The sequence below is a fragment of the Phyllobates terribilis genome, unplaced genomic scaffold, assembly GCF_046119375.1.
Source record: "Phyllobates terribilis strain yellow unplaced genomic scaffold, ASM4611937v1 Scaffold_4__5_contigs__length_816908805, whole genome shotgun sequence".
In the NCBI taxonomy this organism is placed as follows: Eukaryota; Metazoa; Chordata; class Amphibia; order Anura; family Dendrobatidae; genus Phyllobates; species Phyllobates terribilis.
The window spans coordinates 583,744,449-583,765,028 of NW_027362764.1; the positions used below are offsets into that span (position 1 = coordinate 583,744,449).

Genomic DNA, 20,580 nt, shown 5'->3' on the forward strand with positions numbered 1-20,580 from the left:
GTAGATCAGTAAAGCTAACGACAGGATGCACAATCCTATCCGCTTCAATAAAATCAGCTATTTTATAAATTAGCCTCATTGACTTCTAATATTTCCCATATATCTCCATTTCAATGGCAAGCGAGTTCAGGCACATACGTACATACGAGCAAAACAAAACTTGCACTCAAGCTGTGGACATATAAAACAATGTATAATACATTTATCATACCATCATAGCCTCCAAGCACAAGCCAAGGAAAGATTGGTCCACCAAATGTACCCAGGCACGGATCATGAAGGGGAGTAGTATCATTTAGAGACATGGGAGATCTGTGGGATGCAGTGGTTACAATAAGTCATACAGCTCTTTACAAAAAAATTTAGAAATTTGTGCAGAATTGAGGGGGTGAGGAGGTTGTTTTTCCCCCTCTAGTAAGCAGTGGCAGTGTTGTCGATGGACTGGGTCGGGTACTGCAGCACTCAGGCTCCTTCCATTATATAGGGAGGAGCTGCAATATTAGAAGCAGCCCATGGAAAGGAGTGGCACTATATGAAGGAGGCAGACTATTATTGAAGGTCTCTTTAAACTCTTCCGCTTGCTGGTTCAGATTTTAACCTTCATCCCTCGCCATATACATACCTGTATCATATTAAGAGAACAAGCCAGGTAAGATAGTACAATAATGACATCAATGAAAGGTCTTAATAAAATTATACTAGTCATTGTAATTACAGATAACGCAGGATATTTGCCAGCTCACCTACAATAATGTGCACAGACCAGTCCTGGTACACACCTGTTTTCAATCCAGGTAAAGAAAGAAAAAAAATAATATACATGGTCCAGCACTAAAATAGTGGGAAATCTTCAGCCTTTATTTTGGACACATTAAAATGTGTAAAACAAATCAGTCGTAGTGAACAGAAATTCAGGCACAAATGCAATAAATGGTGCTCTAAATTATCTTTATTGTGTTATGGTTTTTTTTTTTATGGGCATCTGAAATAAATATATTTCCCTTTTAAAGAATTTTTGGGCTGAATCGTGCTAGTCACTGTAATTATGCCAACTAAAGTTCCAGCCACAGAAAAATATATAAAAACTTACTGCTGGTAGAGAACCACTGCGGAGATCCTATTATATAATGTTAAATGATACAGACACCTCTGGGGGATTTTTTTTTTTGCGATATGGCATCATTAAAAATATTGGACTGTTTGTTAGTCTTAGGCCACGTTCACAGGTTGAGTATTTGGTGAGTTTTTACCTCCATACTTGTAAGCCAAAACCAGGAGTGGGTGAAATATACAGAAGTGGTGAGGTGTTTCTATAACACTGTTCCTCTGATTGTTCCACTCCTGGTTTTGGCTTACACATACTGATGTCAAATACTGAACAAATACTCAATGTGTGAACATGGCCTTAGCATAAAGAAAAATAACTTTGGGTAAAGTGACAATGTCTCTGAAAGAATTACTGTGCAGGCATCTGTCACAGTGAGCGAGTCTTCCTCATATTATATGAAAACAATATTTTAATAGTAAAAGAAACATTCGTGCTTTGTATTGGGTTAGATAAAGGAATGCTGACTTACTTCACACAGTATAAGAAGTGGGTGTGGTAGTCTGCAGCAACAAATAAATCAAATTGATCCATTTCAGTATGATTCAGTACAGAGTAACTGTTCTGGAAGTAGTTTAGGACGCTGAGGATCGTACAGTTGGTATTATACGGAGCCAGAGGAGACAAGCAGATGTCTTTCAGCATCACAGTCTCATTTTGGTATTCAACACTTATGTTTTCAATAGCATCTTGTAGCTCCAAAACCTGGAGAAGGAAAGTAGAAAAATTTAGTAACATTGCCGACAGAAAAAGGAAATAAAAAACAATTCAAGTATACAACATTTCATGGAGGATATAATGGAATAAGAAAAGGGAAAGGCCGGACTGCTGGAGTGGGATGAGAAGAAAATGCTCCAATTCATCTATTAGGACAGCCCAGGGTTTGTATGACTTAATGAGCCTTCTTGGGTGCCAGCAGAGAAGGCTCCCTATGAAATATGTAGTAAAATCAAAGGGCTCCTGGCTGTGAAGAACCAAGGCTGGTAACAAAAAGGATTTTTAGAGAGAATCTGTCAGCAGGATTTTATCCCCCCACCATTTATACTGTGGTGTGAAAAAGTGTTTGCCACCTTTCTGCTTTCTTATTCTTTTGCATGTTTGTCACACTTACATGTTTCAGATCACAAAACAAGTTTAAATATTAGACAAACATAGCACAAGTAAACACAAAATGCAGTTTTTAAAACAAGGTCTTTATTATTAAGGTAAAAAGAAATCCAACCATACATGGGCCCTGTGTGAAAGAGTGATCGACACCCCCCCCCCCCCACACCCACCTTAAAACATAAATTAAATGAGGTTTATCACATCTTTGGGAAGCGGAGTTCAATTTCCCTAGCCACACACAGGCCTGCTTACTGCCACACCTGTTCTTAATCAAGAAATCACTTAAATAGGACCTGCCTGACAAAGTGACGTAGACCAAAAGATCCCCAAAAGCTAGACATCATGCTGCGATCCAAAGAAATTCAGGAACAAATAAGAAAAAAGTAATTGAAATCTATCAGTCTGGAAAATGTTATAGTCATTTTAAAGTTTTGAAACTCCAGCAAACCAAAGTGAGAGCCATTATCCACAAATGGAGAAAACATGGAACAGTGGTGAACCTTCCCAGGAGTGGACGGCCAACCAAAATTACCCCAAGAGCACAGCGACAACTCATCCCAGAGGTCACAAAAAACCCACAACATCCAAAAGAACTGCAGGCCTCACTTGCCTCAGTTAAGGTCAGTGTTCATGACTCCACCATAAGGCCACTACCCCACTATCAGTATTTGGTCAGTATTTTTTCTCAGGAGTGGGAGCCAAAGCCAGGTGAGGAACAATCAGAGAAAAGGTAGAATAGAAACAAGTCACCAATTCTGTATTTATCGTTCACTGCTGGTTTTGGCTCCCACTACTGAGAAAAAACTACTGACCAAATACTGATAGTGGGGCCTGTCCCAAGAAAGAGACTGGGAAAAAAATGGTATGCATGGCAGAGTTCAAAGACAAAAACCATTGCTGAGAAGAAAAGAACAAAAGGCTCGTCTCTGTTTTGCCAGAAAACATCTTGATGATCGCCAAGACTTTTAGGAGAATACTCTGGACTGACGAGTCAAAAGATGAACTTTTTGGAAGGTGTATGTTCCATTACATCTGGCGTAGAAGTAACACAGCATTTCAGAAGAGGAACATCATACCAACAGTAAAATATGGTGGTGGTGGTAGTGGCAGTGTTATGTCTGGGGCTGTTTTGCCGCTTCAGGAACCTGGAAGACTTGCTGTGGTAAATGGAACCATGAATTCTGCTGTCTACCAAAAAATCCTGAAGTAGAATGTCCGGCCATCTGTTCGTTACCTCAAGCTGAAGCAGCAGGACAAGGATCTAAAACACACCAGCAGGTCCACCTCTGAATGGCTTAAGAAAAACTAAATTAAGACTTTGGAGTGACATAGTCAAAGCCCTGACCTTAATCCGATTGAGATGCTGTGGCATGACCTTAAAAAGGGAGGTTCATGCTCGGAAACCCTCCAATGTGGCAGAAATACAACAATGTTGCAAAGATGAGTGACCAAAATTCCTCCAAAGCGTTGTAAGACTCATTGCCAGTTATCGCCAGGGCTGTGGAGTCGGAGTAGGAGCCCATTTTGGTGGAGTCTGATTCGGAATCGGCGTCAATATAAAATGGACAGACTCCAACTCCTAAAATATATAGTAAATCGGGTACAGTAGTTCAATGCAGTTTGTGGGGAATATTTTTTCATAAGAATTTGGGAAAGTTATGAAATGTCCTATAAATGTCTGTCCTATTCCTGATCTAAGGGTCTAGACTTTTAGCTGAGATTAATCTGTGCTACAGTAAATTTATCAATTAAACATGAGCCATGTATGAGGGAGTCGGAGGTTTGGCTTACCGACTCCACAGACCTGGTTATCGCAAACACTTGATTGCTGTTGTTGCTGCTAAGGGTGGCTCAACCAGTTATTAGGTTTCGGGGGCAATCACTTTTTCACACAGGGCCCTGTAAGTTTGGATTTCTTTTCCCCTTAATAATAGATACTGCATTTTGTGTTATTTTTGTTGAATATTTAAATTTGTTTTGTGATCTGAAACATTTAAGTGTGACAAACATGCAAAAGAATAAGAAATCAGGAAGGGGGCAAACACTTTTTCACAACACTGTATATGAATGTAGCCCTTTCAAAGAAAAGTCCAACAATACAGTTACATAGCCAGTCTGTTAATGAGAAATCAGCATTTGAATAGAAATACAAGTAGCTAAGGTAGATATGAAGCCTCGGTCACTCCAGCTCTATTCCCTGCCCAGGGCCGCCACCTCCTGCTTGACTGAGGGCTCCATTGCCTGAAAGTCACACAGCATAGAGGCGGTCAGTCAGGAGGAATCATTAAAGCAGGAGCTTTAACCCTCAACTGGTGAGGTGGGGTTTTTGTCACGTAACTGGTGATGTGCGGTTTCCTATACCTCAGTGTTTAGAAATCTCTTACTTTTACAGAAAATGCCACGATCACGTTTGTTTTAATGGTTTTCTTATTGGCGATTGATTACACATGAGTATAACAAATTTTTGACACCCACAAATGGATGGAAGCTAATGAGACGCGTATCCTCATACCAGCATTTTTCAAAGAATAGCAGCCGAACAAAAATTCCCTGGGGTGTGGCAAACCCCACCTCACCAGTTGAGGGTTAACTTTGTAATGTGAAGCACTGGCATGCATGAGAAGCCAATAACATGGGATGGGCACAATCTGACAGAATCCTGTGCACTGAAGTGAAGTTTTTGAGGTGTCCAAACCAGGAGAAAGCAAACAAGTGAGCAGATTCTCCCTTGAAAATGTTCTGCAATACTAATCACTCATAAATTATGGGCTATAAAATTAACAGCACGAACCGCACATTTGTGTTATAATAATGAAAAATGGCAACACGATACTATGCTGTCCTGTCAATTATTAGTTGTATAAAAAAGGTGGACAAAATACAATCTAAAGGGAAAAAAGCCACATATTATAAAACTGCTCAAATGTGTCGATTTAGGTGTAAACAAGCAGAAAAAGTCTTAATCCATTTGTATTCTAGCTGCTTTTAAGGAATATCAGCATTCGTTACCAAAAAAATGTATACAAAGTATGCACAAACAATTGGCTGTTACCTGGGAGAGAATGGCTTTGGTTAAAGGTGGGCCAAAAGGCACAGGAGATCCTGATGGATATGGAGAATACGTTTCTCCCGTACTGTTGGGGGCAGTGAGGATCAGCTGCTCTGTGCGGAAGAAAGGTCCAAAGTGTGTATCAAAGTAGTCCTTCTCTTTCCGAGCTTGGCTGTGCGGATCCGACCACAGCTCCACTGGGTCCGTAGTAATACGCATAAACTTTAGCCCCGCGCAGCACGTAGCAACAACAGCCAGGGAGAAAAAGATGACAGTCCAGGGGTTCCGGACACAAAACGATCCCCATTTTGTAAAAGCAACTCGGAGACAGTTCTCAAGACACTCTCCAATTCTGTCACAGCACGAAGGCTCTCCTGTATCAATACAAAAGGTTTATGGCAAGACTTCCAATGCATTTTTTCACTAGTGTTGTTGGGGTTGTCCGGTGAAAACAAGTTATAGACTATCCAAAGGCTAACTAATAACTTATGTATCGGAGGGGGGTCCGAGCACATGGAAAGGCACAGACTGGCAGAAGGGGAAATTTATATCCACAGAATGGAGTGGCAGTGCCATGCTTGGCCTGCACTCCCTTCCACTCCTATGGGGCTGCTGAGCACTGTGCTCATCTTTGTCCAGCAGCCCCATAGAGCATGAATGAAGCAGAAGTCCGACATCCAATCTGCCGCTGCATTTTGTTAAGGGTATAAAAATTCAGTCAACTGAGATGGCCGTTGGTTTAATAATCTAATGTGGGCCTTAAGAGAAATTTAGCAGTTTAGGTTAGTGGTCGACAGGGCCCCCTGATTAGACGTCCATTGTTCAAACATTTATGGTACTTCCTAGTGATAGAATGTTAATTAAAGGGTTAGTCTGTTCATAAACCTATAAAATAGGGATATCGTTACTCTGCACTAAGGGATGTGCATACTTGTAATAATCTTATGACTTGTGCTGCAGCATATGCATTAACATTTCTGGGTCGCTGATCACACTGAACAATTACTCCCGTATTATAGCTGTACAATTTAGACATACCTGAAATAGGTGCGTAGTTGACCGAATAGGCCAATGTGGTGTCGATTGGGGCGTATTCTGAAACTATCTTCTTTCTCCTTAAAGAAAAAAGGCCAAGTGAAAATCTGTCAATCACACTGAATTGTTTTCTGACACTGGCTGCTTCAAAACTTTAAGTGATACTCCAGGTAAAAGATGGAAGTACAGCTATTACCTGGAGTGGAGACACCCAACTAGCAGCCAAAGTCTTACTTACAGTCCCTACCAGGAGTGTGCAAAGAGACTCACTTCCCTTATAGGTCAAGACAACTACGGCTAGCGAAAGACAGAGAAAGGAGCCACCTACAAGAAAGAGCCACTCATCCCAAGGTCAATGGAGACCATATAATTAAAACTTTGGTACATAGACCCCAATTCTTTGCCAAATAGTTTTCTTGTAATACTGGTGGGCTACTTTGTAATAGAAATTGCACTAGAATTTCTAGAATATAATAATGGTGGTACTTGTGCTATGAATACACCAGGCACCACATAATCACCCCACAAAGGGGTCTTTTGGAAGTGAATGATAAAGACCCCTGTTTGGCTCAATACATGGTGTCTAATGTACTAACAGCTGTTGGATGATGGTGAAATTTTCCTTTTATTGTAGAACACTTATGATCCGGACATTAATCAATAATTAATTTGATCAATGCATCCAGCTGTCATTACTCAAGCCAGAGTGGTCCAGGTCTTCAGATAGTAGACTACCATCTACAAGAAGTATAACAATTTTTTGGACCTACATATTTAAACTTTAAGATTACCTTCAATGTTATTTTCTGCTTCTAAGTAACATATGGAGGAAAAAAAAAAAAACAACAAACATACAGCTGGGTGGCCCATTTCCAGAACAAAAAAAAAAAAAAAAAAGGATGGAATTCACACAGAATTTGTGATGCAATTTTAATGGGAAACAAAACAATTAATTTTCATTGAGGTTTGCCACTGACATTATAAAGCTTTTATTGAGATTTTATCATTTAGAAACTGATAAGGGAAACAGAATAAAGCAGATGAGGGCAAGTGATTTCCTACCCTCCGCTAACATAGTTTAGTCAATGCTCACAGCTTCAAGCAGACCACAAGTGTCATCACTACAGGATCAGAGAGGTTATAATTCTGGTTTGCCACCAAAAATATCCCGGCAGCATTTCATCTCACTAAACTGGGATAAACATGGCCTTACCATGTAAACCAAACCCAAATAATACATACCTGTAGCACCAAGCTCCAGTGATTACTGCACAGAAAAGCAGTAAAAAGACAGCATAGGACATCCACATGATAACAACCATAGCATCGAAACCCCAAATCAGCCACGGCATTGGAGGTGGCGGAGGCTGAGGCCTTTCTCCACAAACCAGCGTGCAGTCTTGGCAGCTGCAAGGGGCACCATCTTCATCCACTGACTCATTGCATCCTTTGGTTGCATTATTCATGGGAATCATTTGGTGGAAGGGCTCATCTGTAATTACAAGCAAATTCATTCAGAATTTCTATAGGCTTCTGAAAACCGGCTACAACTACATCAGAGGCTACAGGGAATCCTAATGAGCATGCTTCACTCCCCCCCCCTTAATAGTTATGAATGTCAATAATGAGTCATTTTAATCTCGTGAAGCCTTGTATCTTTATCATCACAGTTGTTTTTGGCTATAAGGGGAATCATTCCCCCTTTTATGGGGTTGCCAATGAATGTGTATGGGAATAACATGTCCTAAGTTTTGAATGTTTCCGTTGGATAGATAACTTCCTGATAGCTGGGGGTCCAACTGCTCGAGCACCCACAGATCCAGCAGTCGGCATGGAGCAAAGGTAGAGCATAAGCACCCCTGCTCCATTCATTCTTTATGGGAATGTCAAAGACGAGTCAAGCACCCTGTTTAGACATCTTCCAGTGTCATTGAGAATGGAAGGAGCGGAGGTGGGCAAGCTCAACCTCTGCTCCTTCAGACAGTAGGATCGGTGGGTGACCCAGCAGTCAGACAGTTATCCCCCATCAAATGGATGCCATCAAAACTGGATACAACCCCTTTAAAAAGGGCAGGGCGATTTTCTGGGTTTATTTTACACTTTTGTTTGGTGTAGTAATGACATGGCAACGTGATTTTCCAAGTCAGTACAATTACCATAGCAACACTTGCATAGTTTTTATTTTAAACACATCAAGCTGATGTTTCTTTATTGATACCATTCTGGGTTACACATGGCATTTTCTTCCTCTCTCGTTGCATTTTTCATACTTGATAGCGTCATTTAAGATGGCAAACTGATGCGATCAGTGCCAGTTATGACCGCATCAGCTTCCTTAGTGTGCTGACTATGTAACACAGCCAGTACTCGTTCGGTATAAAGCTGCTCCTGTTTATTTTCATGTGTAATATTGAAGAAAAAAAAATTAAAACAATGATTCTTCTTTAAAAAGAACAATTGCATCAATACCTGAAATTTAAGGTGTCCATACACCTTAGACCAAGCTTTGCTGATTGTTCAGTCAATAACTCGCTCTCCCGTCTCCCCCATATATGTGTTCACTCGGCTGTTATATAGACAGCATAAAGCAAGCTGCTGCCAGACAGCTTTGTGGTTGGCTTATCTCTAGGCCAAGACTCAATCCTCATCTCTCCTGACATCTGGTGGCAGAGAGATGGGAAAACCACATACACATTAGATGGCTGGCCTGTCTGCTGGAAATCGGTAGATTTGCCAATTAGTGTTGATGGTGTCCTTCACACTAAACAGTCTGTATCAGGATCTGGTTTACACCAAGCAATGTGAAGGATTATCATAGCTACAAATATTTTTTTTTTAGCACAAAAAGTCTTCATTAAAGAAGTGAAAAAAATTCATGCATGTAAATAATTTTGAGAAACTCTGTACCGGAAAATATAGGAGTGATGGTAAAAGGGATCTGCTGATTGTCCTTGTTGAACATGAACTGGATCCAGTTAGTGGCATTACAGTCTTTCGCTTCTTTCCCGCACAATATACTCAAGGCCTTTTCATTACTTGATGGAGCTTCCACATCTTTGCAAGAATTGTACATTCCTGATGAATAAATATTGTAAGGGGAAAGAAATAGATTACAGGAGTGTTAATATTTCACAGGAGCCCAGTACTCCACATCTCTGCACTGCCGTAGGAACATGTGAAGCATGCTTAGTTGTGAATGGTGTGCTGAATTGTGAGAGGATCAGGATAAACGCTCATTTTGTCATGTCCTACATACACGTATAATAGTCTTACCAAGGTTAAATAACTAAGTCAAACAATGACTGCTGATCTCATCGGGGATAATTACAACTGCAAGCAAAGGCTTCCTGGCGATCATATGGGCCTGGCCACAACTACTGGCAATCACTGGGCATACTGTGGCCGGCCACTCCTCTCCTGCTAGCAATTATATCACTGGTGGAGAGTCCAGAGAGACCATTTTATGCTTACATGCTCATGTATAATAATTACTAACTGGTGAATGGAGAATTTTTCACCTACATGACCATCTTTAATACACAACTAAAAAGGCACAAAAATAATTGACACATCTGTTTCTGTATGTATTCCTTACCATCTGCAAAACTTTGCCCAATAAAAGACTGCATTTCTGTAATGCTTTCCTTTTTACCAAAGGGTAAGGTTTCCGTGACATTTAGAAACTCCGACTGTCGAGGGCTACAAGTCAGCTCACAAAACAGAGTCATTAAATTATAGAAACAGGAAGGACACCTGGGAAAAAAAAGTGGATAGAAAATTTATGAATATTATATTATTTTTAAAGCTTATTTCCCTCAATCTCATTTACCCACTGTACAACTGATAAACATGAACACTTCCAAGGGTTTAGGGGATGTGACCTAACCAATTAAAGGGATCCGGTCATCACACATTTCAGTATAAGTAATTGCAGGGTAGTACATGGAGGATTACCACGTTTTAAAATGTGTTTTTATTCTAATTAGCAGTGTCATTATAAGCCAGAAAATGAAATCGGATCCTGGCCAAGCTCCACTCTAGCAGCCAGTCATCTGGGTGGAGGCACAGCTGAATGTATGCGCAGCAGTGATCACTCACTGTTCCTTGATTGAGGGTCGGTTCGACATATTCAGACAGTGAGGGCACAGTCAGATGGCGATTGCACTGCCATGCTGGGGCTGGCCAGTGGCTCTCCTGGCTTATGTGTGACAGCTTCATGCATTTCTATGCAGTTGTCAGGCTCCGGTCAGGAGAGCCGCGGTCAGTCCATGCACTGCGATGCGACCCTCATCTGTGTTATACGGCAGTGACTGCACCCTGAGAGTGATGTCAATCAATTGACCAGTGGGCATCATTAGAGAACAGCTGTGACTGCAGAGTTTCGCCCCACTCCAATGACTGACCTAATTGTGCACTGCTCTGTTCTATTTTCTGGTTTCACAGCTGACTAATAATTACACAGACATGACTGGAAGGTAATTATAACCACCTTGCTACCTTTATTTAAATAGGAATTCTTATCTGACAGATTGCTTTTAAAAAGGTTAATATTGACATTACTACCCCTGCTATTAACTAAAAGATTTGTGAAATCAAGTTCCTTCAAATTTGTTTCCCCGTGCCTTTTCTCCCCCTTTTTTTTAGAACTTTAGAAACACGCACAATTACAATAAGTAGACATCAAAAATCTAAATTTGGTTTGTACTGGCCAATGAATACAGCACTACCTACGCACAGCAGAATATGGAAGTAAAAGCACAGACGCAATGCAGAACTCTAGTAACTCTTGGAGGATTTTATTTTTGCCCCAGATAAGTCAGCCGCACGGATATTGTGCCATTATGTAGTAGAATAATACAATGTGAGGGCGTACAGGGTACAACCAGCCACTTACCTGGACAAGAACTGTAAGGGCAGCTGCAGGTTTCTGTTTAGAGTTTGCAGCTGCTGAACATCACAGCACAAACTGACATTTCCATAGTACAAGGATGGGCACAGTTGCTGCAAAACATGGGGTAAAAAAATTTAAGCAGCGCATGGTAACCTACAGTGCCATCAAATTCTTTGTTTTACTGGACACTGTCCTATTATGTGGTATGCATACCGCCAGCATATAACAACACACTGTATAAAGACTGCACTTCACAATCTACACAAATAAGCAACAGTGATAATTATGCTTAACAGGGGTTGTCCGGTCCAAATCGATAAGTCTGTGGTCACTCTGTGTGAGAGATGAATTGGTCGGGAATAGTTTACTTAAGACATTGGCAGAGCATTGTGTTAGCAGAACATTCTTTACCTTTACACAATGGTAGGGCATTGTTTACTTTTACACAGATCACTAATTTAATTAAAACTTTACTAATCCAAACAGCCATGCTCATGTGGGGAGACTGAGGAACTGCCCATTTACTAAAGACTTTTCCAGCACAGAGCACCAATTGTCCTTGATCTTATTGTTGGGTTTTGTTAGAAATTTGCTTGTTCAACCTCAGGTATCAATGCATCCATTAAGTGACTTTATCTCAGGAGCCTTAAACCATTGTTCTGAGTGGAGCCATCACCACAGGGGATCTCACCTGCAGTCACCAGTGATGGGGGTCTGAAAGATTTTTCAATCTTACAGCTAAAAGAAAATGTCTAAGGGGGAGGGGGCTGATCCCAGGGAGGGAGAAAAGAGCAGCCACATGTTTAGTCAAAGAGTTGTGTGGAAGGACATCGAAGGAAGAGGATCGAGATGTGGACCTGGAAGGATGGATAAACCTACTACCGTTGTGGGATTTGTCGTCTGGATTTAAACTTTCTTAAAAGGATTGCTGCTATTGGATACCTATGCTTCCATAGTTTTACCTGTCCTCTGGAGGATCGGGGACTGCGACTACAAGTTATTCTGGCACAAAAGGCAGTGGAACTACCGTCCAGGGAAGGGGATCTTGTGGACTGAGACAATTGTATTTTGGACATTTACCTGGAATTGCTGTATTACCATGGATGTGAGAAATAAAATATTGTTGCATTGTTAACCTGCCTATGTGATTATTACAACCCACAATCTCAGATCTTTACAGAGACCAAGACATTTTAGTTTAAACTTGAGGGGTGGGGAATCACTAATAAAAGAGTTTCACATCCTGCTGTACCTGCTTTTTTTGCTCTAAAAACGCTGCAAAAACTGATGGCAACTTTTTTTTGCTGTGTTTGTACACTTACCCATTGCTTTCTATTGGTGAAAAAAATGCTGCATTAATGCTGAAAGAACTGACATGCTGCAGTTTTAGTTTTCAAAAAAGCAGCAGTTTTAAAATTCAGTCAGGAAAAAAACCAACGCGTGTGCATGACATTTCTGAAATCTCATAGCATTTGCTGGTACTGTAAAAAGCAGCTTTTAAATTTGCATAAAAAAGGCAGCAAGAAAGTAACATCATCAGTATGCATCCTTTATAAAAGGAAGGACCAACACCAGGACAACCTAAGTCCAAAGTATGCAGGAAACCAAACATAACATTTATATGTGCTAGATTAGTACTTTGTTCCAAACCCATAATGGGTCAGTTCTCCTTTACTGCTACAACAATGAATACACTGATCTCAGATCTGGGAATGTCAGCAGTATTGTTTGGTGAATCTTTCTAGTTCAGGCCCACAGCCGAACTGCTGTACCATAAAGAAAAAACAAAGACAATCCCAAGGGTAAATTTATACATTGCAGAATTGCTCTGGATTTTACTTATAGATTCCGCAAACATTTACAGTACAATACATATGGATCAGGTGTTAAAAAAACATGATCCACAAGTAACAAAACTTCTGCAAGCCATCAGAGTATATGGAGATTCTCCAATCCACAGCATGTCTGTCCTGAGTCCTGACACAGATTTGTTGTGGATTTCTACCCGGTGTAACCTATAGGGTGAACTCTGCATCAATAAACAGCACACTGCACATTGGCAGCAAAATCCACAGCAGATAGAGTCCATAGTGAATGGACTTACAGTTCAATATTTAATACATTTGGTTAGTTTCGGTGATGAGAAGCAGCAGCTCACTATTTGTGTACAGCATCAGTGGTCAAGAGTGATCTCTAGAAGAAAGCACCTTGATTCACATAATGTAAGAGCTGAGCTTGCAAAAGGAAAATGGCCTGGCACATTTCCACACACACTGACAAAGACACAATGCACAGCTGTGTATTGTGGACCCAGAACAAACCATTCAGTGCGCTGTACCTGCATTGGCTCTGGCATCCAATGACCAGACACAGACCAGCCATATGAGGTCACATGACTACATGATGAGCCACCAAACATGTTGCATTAGTTGTAGGGTGAAATAACCAAGATATGGCAGCATACCTCAAGTAGCCCATACCCTTCCTTGGGTAGGGGTTTTGGAGGGCCAAGATATTCACAGTTGTAATGCCCCACTGTTGCATTTCCACACTCTCCATACCAGACACAATGTTGAGACGATACCTGCAATACAAAAAAGTAAATATGAAATTGCTGCATGGAACAATGATTCAAAGAATTCATAGTTACATTGTTTGTTTTTTTAAATAAAGATTGTGATTGTAATTTTCTTAGGAGCCCACTGGGACTCTTTTTTTTTAAAGACACATACTACTTGTCCTTTCGGGAAGATTTTTCAGTAGTTTCCTCATCAGCAGAGGCCAAATTATACACACAGGTAACAACTTCAGACACAGCTGATAAAACAGGATACACCATTCACAATAGGTGGTGTCGTAGCTAACCCTCATAAGATGCTTCAATACAAAATATAACGGTAATGTCTGTTCACTGCTGATGAACATGTAAATTCAGTGACCCATATTTCCCCTCTTCTCTCTCATGAAGAGCCAGCACAAAATTTCTGGTGGTGTTCCCAGTATTTGTTTACAAGCGGCTGGCACCTGATCGCTTCAGCCATCACATGTCACATTGGGGGGGAATGGAAACCATGATGGCAGTAATAAGGCTGGGGACACTGCCGAATAGTCTACGTTGCTAAGACTAGCGGGTGGGTTGAAGTTTCAATTGTTTTGCCATTTTATCACATCTGCTCCAGGTTTTTACATTTTCTTTTTCTAAGACTTGATAACCCCCCAAATTCCTCCTGATCTCACTATACTCACGCACACTTGGCTAGGCTGAGTGTGTAAGTATTCTTAAATGGGTATTCTCATTTTAGACATATCATAAAAATCATTCCATAAATATACCATGTGCAATGGAGGACAACTTTCTGCGTAGACTAGCACCATTATCTAGGTAAGCCATCATGTCACGACTGATAACACGAGCGGATTTTGAACCCATACAGTCCAGAACTATTAGTTCTCCTAAGGTCTTTTAAAGCAAACAAACCATTCAGACTGAATAGCGATTGCTTTTTCTTTTGTCGGAATGAAAAGCAAATCTAAAACATGGTTGAAAAAATTCAAGAAGATAACAATTCCTCACAATAGGTTATTTCCAAAAAATTGTCACATAGCTCAACCTGCAAAGAAACTACACAGACGCTCTTCAATGTAATGAATCCAGACTGACATCCCTGCTCTATAAGTAAAGTCAAACTAACAAGCAGAGCGCCAAAATGAAGAACTTGGACAAAGTCGGGGGCCAACCAGTATACAGAATAATGGGCCCCACATAGCCCTCAACACAGAATAATGGGCCCCACATAGGGGTGGTGGTTCTGGGGTTGAGGGCCAAATAAAACCACCCTGTGGGCCAGAGTTTGACATGTATGTTATATAGGGTTTATTATCTCTACTACTACCCATTTTTATTTCTCATGGTGTACTACTGAATTTAAAAACACTATACACACACACACGCGATTAATGTTGACACAGAGTTGAATGGCACTTGAGTGATATTGGTTAGGCTGCGGTGCTCAAGTGACATAGCAGCAGCCGCTGAGGAGCGGCAGCGCTCAGGTGAGAGTAGTAGGAATGCTGCAGCCTAACAGACATGTTTTAGACGATAAAGTATTTAGCCATTCAATGACTATCGTCTGAAACGCGTCTGCTAGACCCCATTACCCCCCTTCTGCTGTTGATTTTTAATACATATGCAATAAAACTATGTTTTTAGAGGATCTTTGAAGCTGGATTTTTTCTGCTATCGAGCCTTATACTGATGCTACAGAAGTAGGGACTGGGAGAAACTGTATGCAGATGGGCAAGGAACTTGCTAAAAGACAGGAAACAGTCGTCATAAATGGTACGTTCTCTAAATAGGACATAGCAGTGGGGTGCGGCAGGGATCTGTGCTAGAACAGATTCTTTTTAACCTCTTTATTAATGACCTTGGGGATGGGATTGAGAGTAAAGTGTCAGTTTTTGCTGATGACACCAAACTATGTAGGAAATTAAAATCTGACCTTGACATTACAAATATTCCAAAACGATCTGGATAAGATGTCTGAATGGGCAAACACTTGGCAGATGAGATTTAACGTAGATAATCATAAATGTAGAGTAATGCACCTAGGACTGAGTAATCATATTGCTGCATATACATTAAATGGGAGTATACTCGGGACTACAGAACAGGAGAAGGACTTTGGTATTTTGGTTACAAGTAAGCTGAGCAGCAGTACTTAATGTCAAGCAGCAGCCGCAAAAGCAAACAAGATTTTAGGGTGTATATAAAGAGATAAAATCCCAAGATCCCAATTATTGTTAAACCCCCCTAGAAAGAACTTGTGAGGTCACATCTAGAATATGGGATCCAGTTCTGGGCTTCACATTTTAAAAAGGATATTCAGAAGTTAGAGTCAGTTCAAAGGCGGGCAACTAGATTATTACAAGGGATGGAAGGCCTCTCATATGATGAGAGGTTGAAAAAGTTGGGATTGTTTAGCTTATGAGATCTCTTCTGAGATGCCATATATGTGGTCAATACAAAGGACTGGCACATGACATTCCTTCCAAAGACCAGACTAAGGACCAGGGAGCACTCATTACGGGTGGAGGAAAGGCAATTGCGGCAGCTAAATAGGAAAGGATTCTTTACAGTTAGAGCAGTCAGACTGTGGAATGACGACGACAAGAGGTAGTGATGGCAGACACTAACAGCTTTTAAAAAAAGGGCTGGATGATTTCCTCAGTACACATAACATTGTGGGTTATAGATAATTTAGTGACAAAAAAAAAAAATTATAATTGGTGTCGAGAGACTGAACTTTATGGACCCAAGTCTTTTTTTCAACCTATGTAATTATGACACACCACAAATACAGATGACACTTCAAAGTTATCCATAGTGACTACAGAAACTAACAGAAAGAAAAAAAAAAAAAAAAAAAAAAAATTGTTGATAAGTGCTATATCAGCACGGGGCCATGCACAACCAACGACACATTCAAACTGTTCCTAGCAGAGGTTTTGCGGCTGGGAAAAATTAAAGACATGGTCCCTCTTTCTGGCAATGGTTGATACTAGATGTCAGGCAACCATCCATGTAATATTTATCACCTCTCCTGGACAGCTCATTCTGTTGGTTAGAATACCCCTTTAAATGTTAAAAAGGGAAAATTCAGTAAAAGTTTTTACACTTTTTTTAAAAAATGTGTACATTTCCCTAGAGTATCAGAGCAAAGAAGTCATTGGTTTAAAGAACATTTAAAAAAACATGCCCTAAAACAAGACATGGCTGCACTAATAGCTTAAAGAGGTCATTTAAGAGCAAGTAATCATGTGCATGTGACAGTCAGGAGACTAACTGTGTAACCCTTGTGGTTTTCTATTCTAATTGTTGCTCAGCTCACCAAAAATTGGAGACTCTGGTAATCATCACACTGCAGAGAGGACAAGCATAGATAGTACTTTCCACGGCTTTTAGTTTCCTTTTATATTAGTGGATCCGTACACCGCTGTGTATCTTCTTCAGCGCAGTTTTTTTGTTTGCTTTTCAGCTCAGGACCCAGACACCCACAAATAACTAAATAGGAAAAGGTTTTTCTTCTTATAATTAAAACCTCCATACATATAAAAATTGCCCAAACTTGCCAAACTTGGAGAAAGGGTCAACCATGTGATGTGTATGTGAGCCTCCTAACTGATGATGCAGCAGGAATTTAATCAGCTAATCCCACTGCTCTCCAGGAGATAATCTGCACAAGGTGTCTAGCAGCGGCTTTCTATTCTGTGTCCATTGAGAACACACAAACATTTGATCAAGCCGAGGTATGGGAAAGTCCAGGAAGATAGCCGTTGGCTGATCGGTCATTCCGCCATCTTATATCTATGGTAGCCATCTCTTGATGGCCAGCAGAGTAGTTTGGAATGCCTAAAGCCCCCGTCTCACATAGCGAGATCGCTGCTGTGTCACAGTTTTGGTGACGCAACAGCGTCCTCACCGGCGATGTCACTATGTGTGACACTTTGCAGCGATCAGGCCCCTGCTGTGAGGTCGCTGATTGCTGCAAAGTGTCCTGGACCATTTTTTGGTCGTTGCCCTCCCGCTGGTCAGCACACATCGCTGTGTGTGACCAGCGGGAGCAGCGATCAGGCTGGTAACCATGGTAAACGTCGGGTTACTAGGGGCACACGCGCACCTAGTAACCCGCTGTTTATCATGGTTACGAGCCTGCTAAAGTGAGCGGTAACCTCCCGCTCACTGTAGCAGAGTGGTAACCATGATAAACAACGGGTTACTAGGTGCGCGTGTGCCCCTAGTAACCCGATGTTTACCATGGTTACCAGCCTGCTCCTGCTTCAGCAGCAGGATGGTAACCAGGAGCAGGACATCGTGGAAAGATTCTTTCCACGATGTCGCTGCTCCCCTGATCGTTGGTGATCCTGCCTGTTTGACAGCTCACCAGCGACCACATAGCGACGCAGCAACAATCCCTCACAGGTCGTATCGTTGTCGTGATCGTTGCAGCGTCGCTAAGTGTGACGGGGCCTTTACTCCAAGGGGCAGATACTAGAACAGTTAGTTAATTACCACTCCGGGTTTTTATTTCAGCACTGTCGTGGTATCAACTAAGGTTTGTTCTTTTTGTGTAGTAATAGACTTACCAGTTGCCGACTTCTACTATTGCCTGCGCCGCTCCGCCATCTTATGACCGCAGCTATGATTGACCAGAAGTCACTAGCTCTCAATGCAAGTCTGTGAGAACCTTTGTTCTGAGTCTCAGGCTTAAGGTTCACTCACACGAGGATATACATCGGACGAGTGCTATCCAATGTTTTATCAGATAGAATAACATTGGCCCGAGATCTATGGGGCAGTTCTGATCAGAATGTTCCCCTGATTCTTCTGTGACTGATCTGCTGGCTCTGGTACAAATGTTACTATACTGAGACTAAAGCCCCCGTCTCAACTAGCGAGATCGCTGCTGTGTCACGGTTTTGGTGATGCAACAGCGACCTCACCAGCGATGTCGCTATGTGTGGCACTTTGCAGCGATCAGACCCCTGCTCTGAGGTCGCTGATCGCTGCAAAATGTCCTGGACCATTTTTTGGTCTTTGCCCTCCCGCTGGTCAGCACACATCACTGTGTGTGACCAGCGATCAGGCTGGTAACCATGATAAACAGCGGGTTACTAGAGGCACACGTGCACTTAGTAAACCGCTGTTTATCATGGTTACCACTCTGCTACGGTGAGCGGTAACCTCCCGCTCACCGTAGCAGAGTGGTAACCATGATAAACAGCGGGTTACTAGGTGCACGTGTGCCCCTAGTAACCCGCTGTTTATCATGGTCACCAGCCTGCTCCTGCTTCAGCAGGCTGGTAACCAGGAGCAGGACATCGTGGAAAGATTCTTTGTGTGACGGGGCCTTAAGAATGCTGAGGTAGGTTAACAAAGTTAAGAGAGACACTGGAAGGGAGTCAGACAAGGGGGCAGCACTGCTTTAAATTACACAGAGGGTATTGGATTGGGACAAGCTTTGCTAGGACTACGGAGTTGAAGGGGGCAAGCAGGGAAGACTAAAGCTGGCTATAAACATGTTCGGCTGACAGCCATCTCTTCCGACTTCCCCCATACATATGAAAAGGTGGCTGTGCATTCACATGAGTTTTCAATGAGAAAAGCAGATAATTTCCCGGAGAAGAACAGTGTTGGGTATTTAAATTCCAAAAGGACTGACCCCATCAGGAGAGTCAGCCCTCTCAAGCAAACATCTCTACCCACTCTATATGAAAACCAAGCGCAATGGGGGGGTGTCTTACCCGAGGGAGGTATATGTTGGGTGAAGAATAGGGAACTGCTCACCTATCAGGGTTGTATTAGCCCACAACAAAGGCTTCTAGATGGATCAGCAGCTGCAACACCCACAGAATGGGAATCCCTGTAGTGCTGAGCAATTGGTGGGAAAATGAGATAAGATAGCCTGCGCTGGTGAGTGGGATAGTCCGCTGCTCTGTTTCGAAGTTGCACCAACTTCTTCCTCAGGAGAACCACAGTATTGAATAAAAACAGCAACCAGAATAGAATAAATATTTTAAAATTTCAGACTAAATATTTTTTTAAATGTTTAAAATAATTATTCTTTTCTGGCTGCTTTTTTATTCAATACTGTGGTTCTCCTGAGGAAGAAGTTATTCCAACTTGGAAACTACATGAACCCATATTGCTGTTTCTTTACAGACATATTAGGGTTACTCAGTACATCTATGGCATTGGGGCAGTTTAGTAGGGTACAATGAGGTGACAACTTTCCTTTGAGCCAGGCTTGCACATTTCAGCAGTGTGGATAGGGGAATTCAGGACTTCTGCCATGGCTAAAGCCCCCGTCACACTAAGCGAGATCGCTAGCGAGATTGCTGCTGAGTCACAAGTTTTGTGACGCAACAGCGACCTCAGTAGCGATCTCGCTACGTTTGACACTTAGCAGCGACCAGGCCCCTGCTGTGAGATCGCTGGTCATGTCGGAATGGTCTGGACATTTCTTTGATCGTTGAAGCCCCGCTGGGTAGCATGCATCGGTGTGTTTGACACCTTATCAACGACCTTGTTAACGACTCAGACACCGAAACACATAGACGTGCATCGTTATACAGGTCGTTAAGGGTCGCCGCATCGCTGCTGCGTCGTTGGGAAGATCTGACTGTTTGACATCTCACCAGCGACCACATAGCATATCGTTGTCGGGATCGCTGTAGCGTCGCTTAGTGTGACAGGGCCTTAAGATAACTACCAGAAGGCGAGCAGATTTATATGCAGTGCCCTGATACAAGCTGGCTCTATGCAAGATTTACAGCCCAATAAAGTGAGTATCTGCTCACTTTACAATTTCTCTCAGGGTAGGCTGGCTTCCTGAG

General features: G+C 41.8%; 1 protein-coding gene across 1 annotated transcript in view; it reads right to left on the reverse strand.

Annotated features, from left to right (window-relative positions):
• The window catches only part of NPC1 (NPC intracellular cholesterol transporter 1), a 76,074-nt gene that overhangs the window by 29,687 nt on the left and 25,807 nt on the right, over positions 1-20,580 (reverse strand). Inside the window, exons 2-10 of the mRNA XM_073679170.1 lie at positions 13,652-13,771; positions 11,191-11,297; positions 9,892-10,049; positions 9,204-9,371; positions 7,539-7,788; positions 6,300-6,376; positions 5,265-5,635; positions 1,578-1,810; positions 212-312 (exon numbers count right to left, since the gene is read on the reverse strand). Coding sequence (XP_073535271.1) covers positions 212-312; positions 1,578-1,810; positions 5,265-5,635; positions 6,300-6,376; positions 7,539-7,788; positions 9,204-9,371; positions 9,892-10,049; positions 11,191-11,297; positions 13,652-13,771 — 1,585 coding nt within the window. The remainder of the gene's footprint in view (positions 1-211; positions 313-1,577; positions 1,811-5,264; positions 5,636-6,299; positions 6,377-7,538; positions 7,789-9,203; positions 9,372-9,891; positions 10,050-11,190; positions 11,298-13,651; positions 13,772-20,580) is intronic.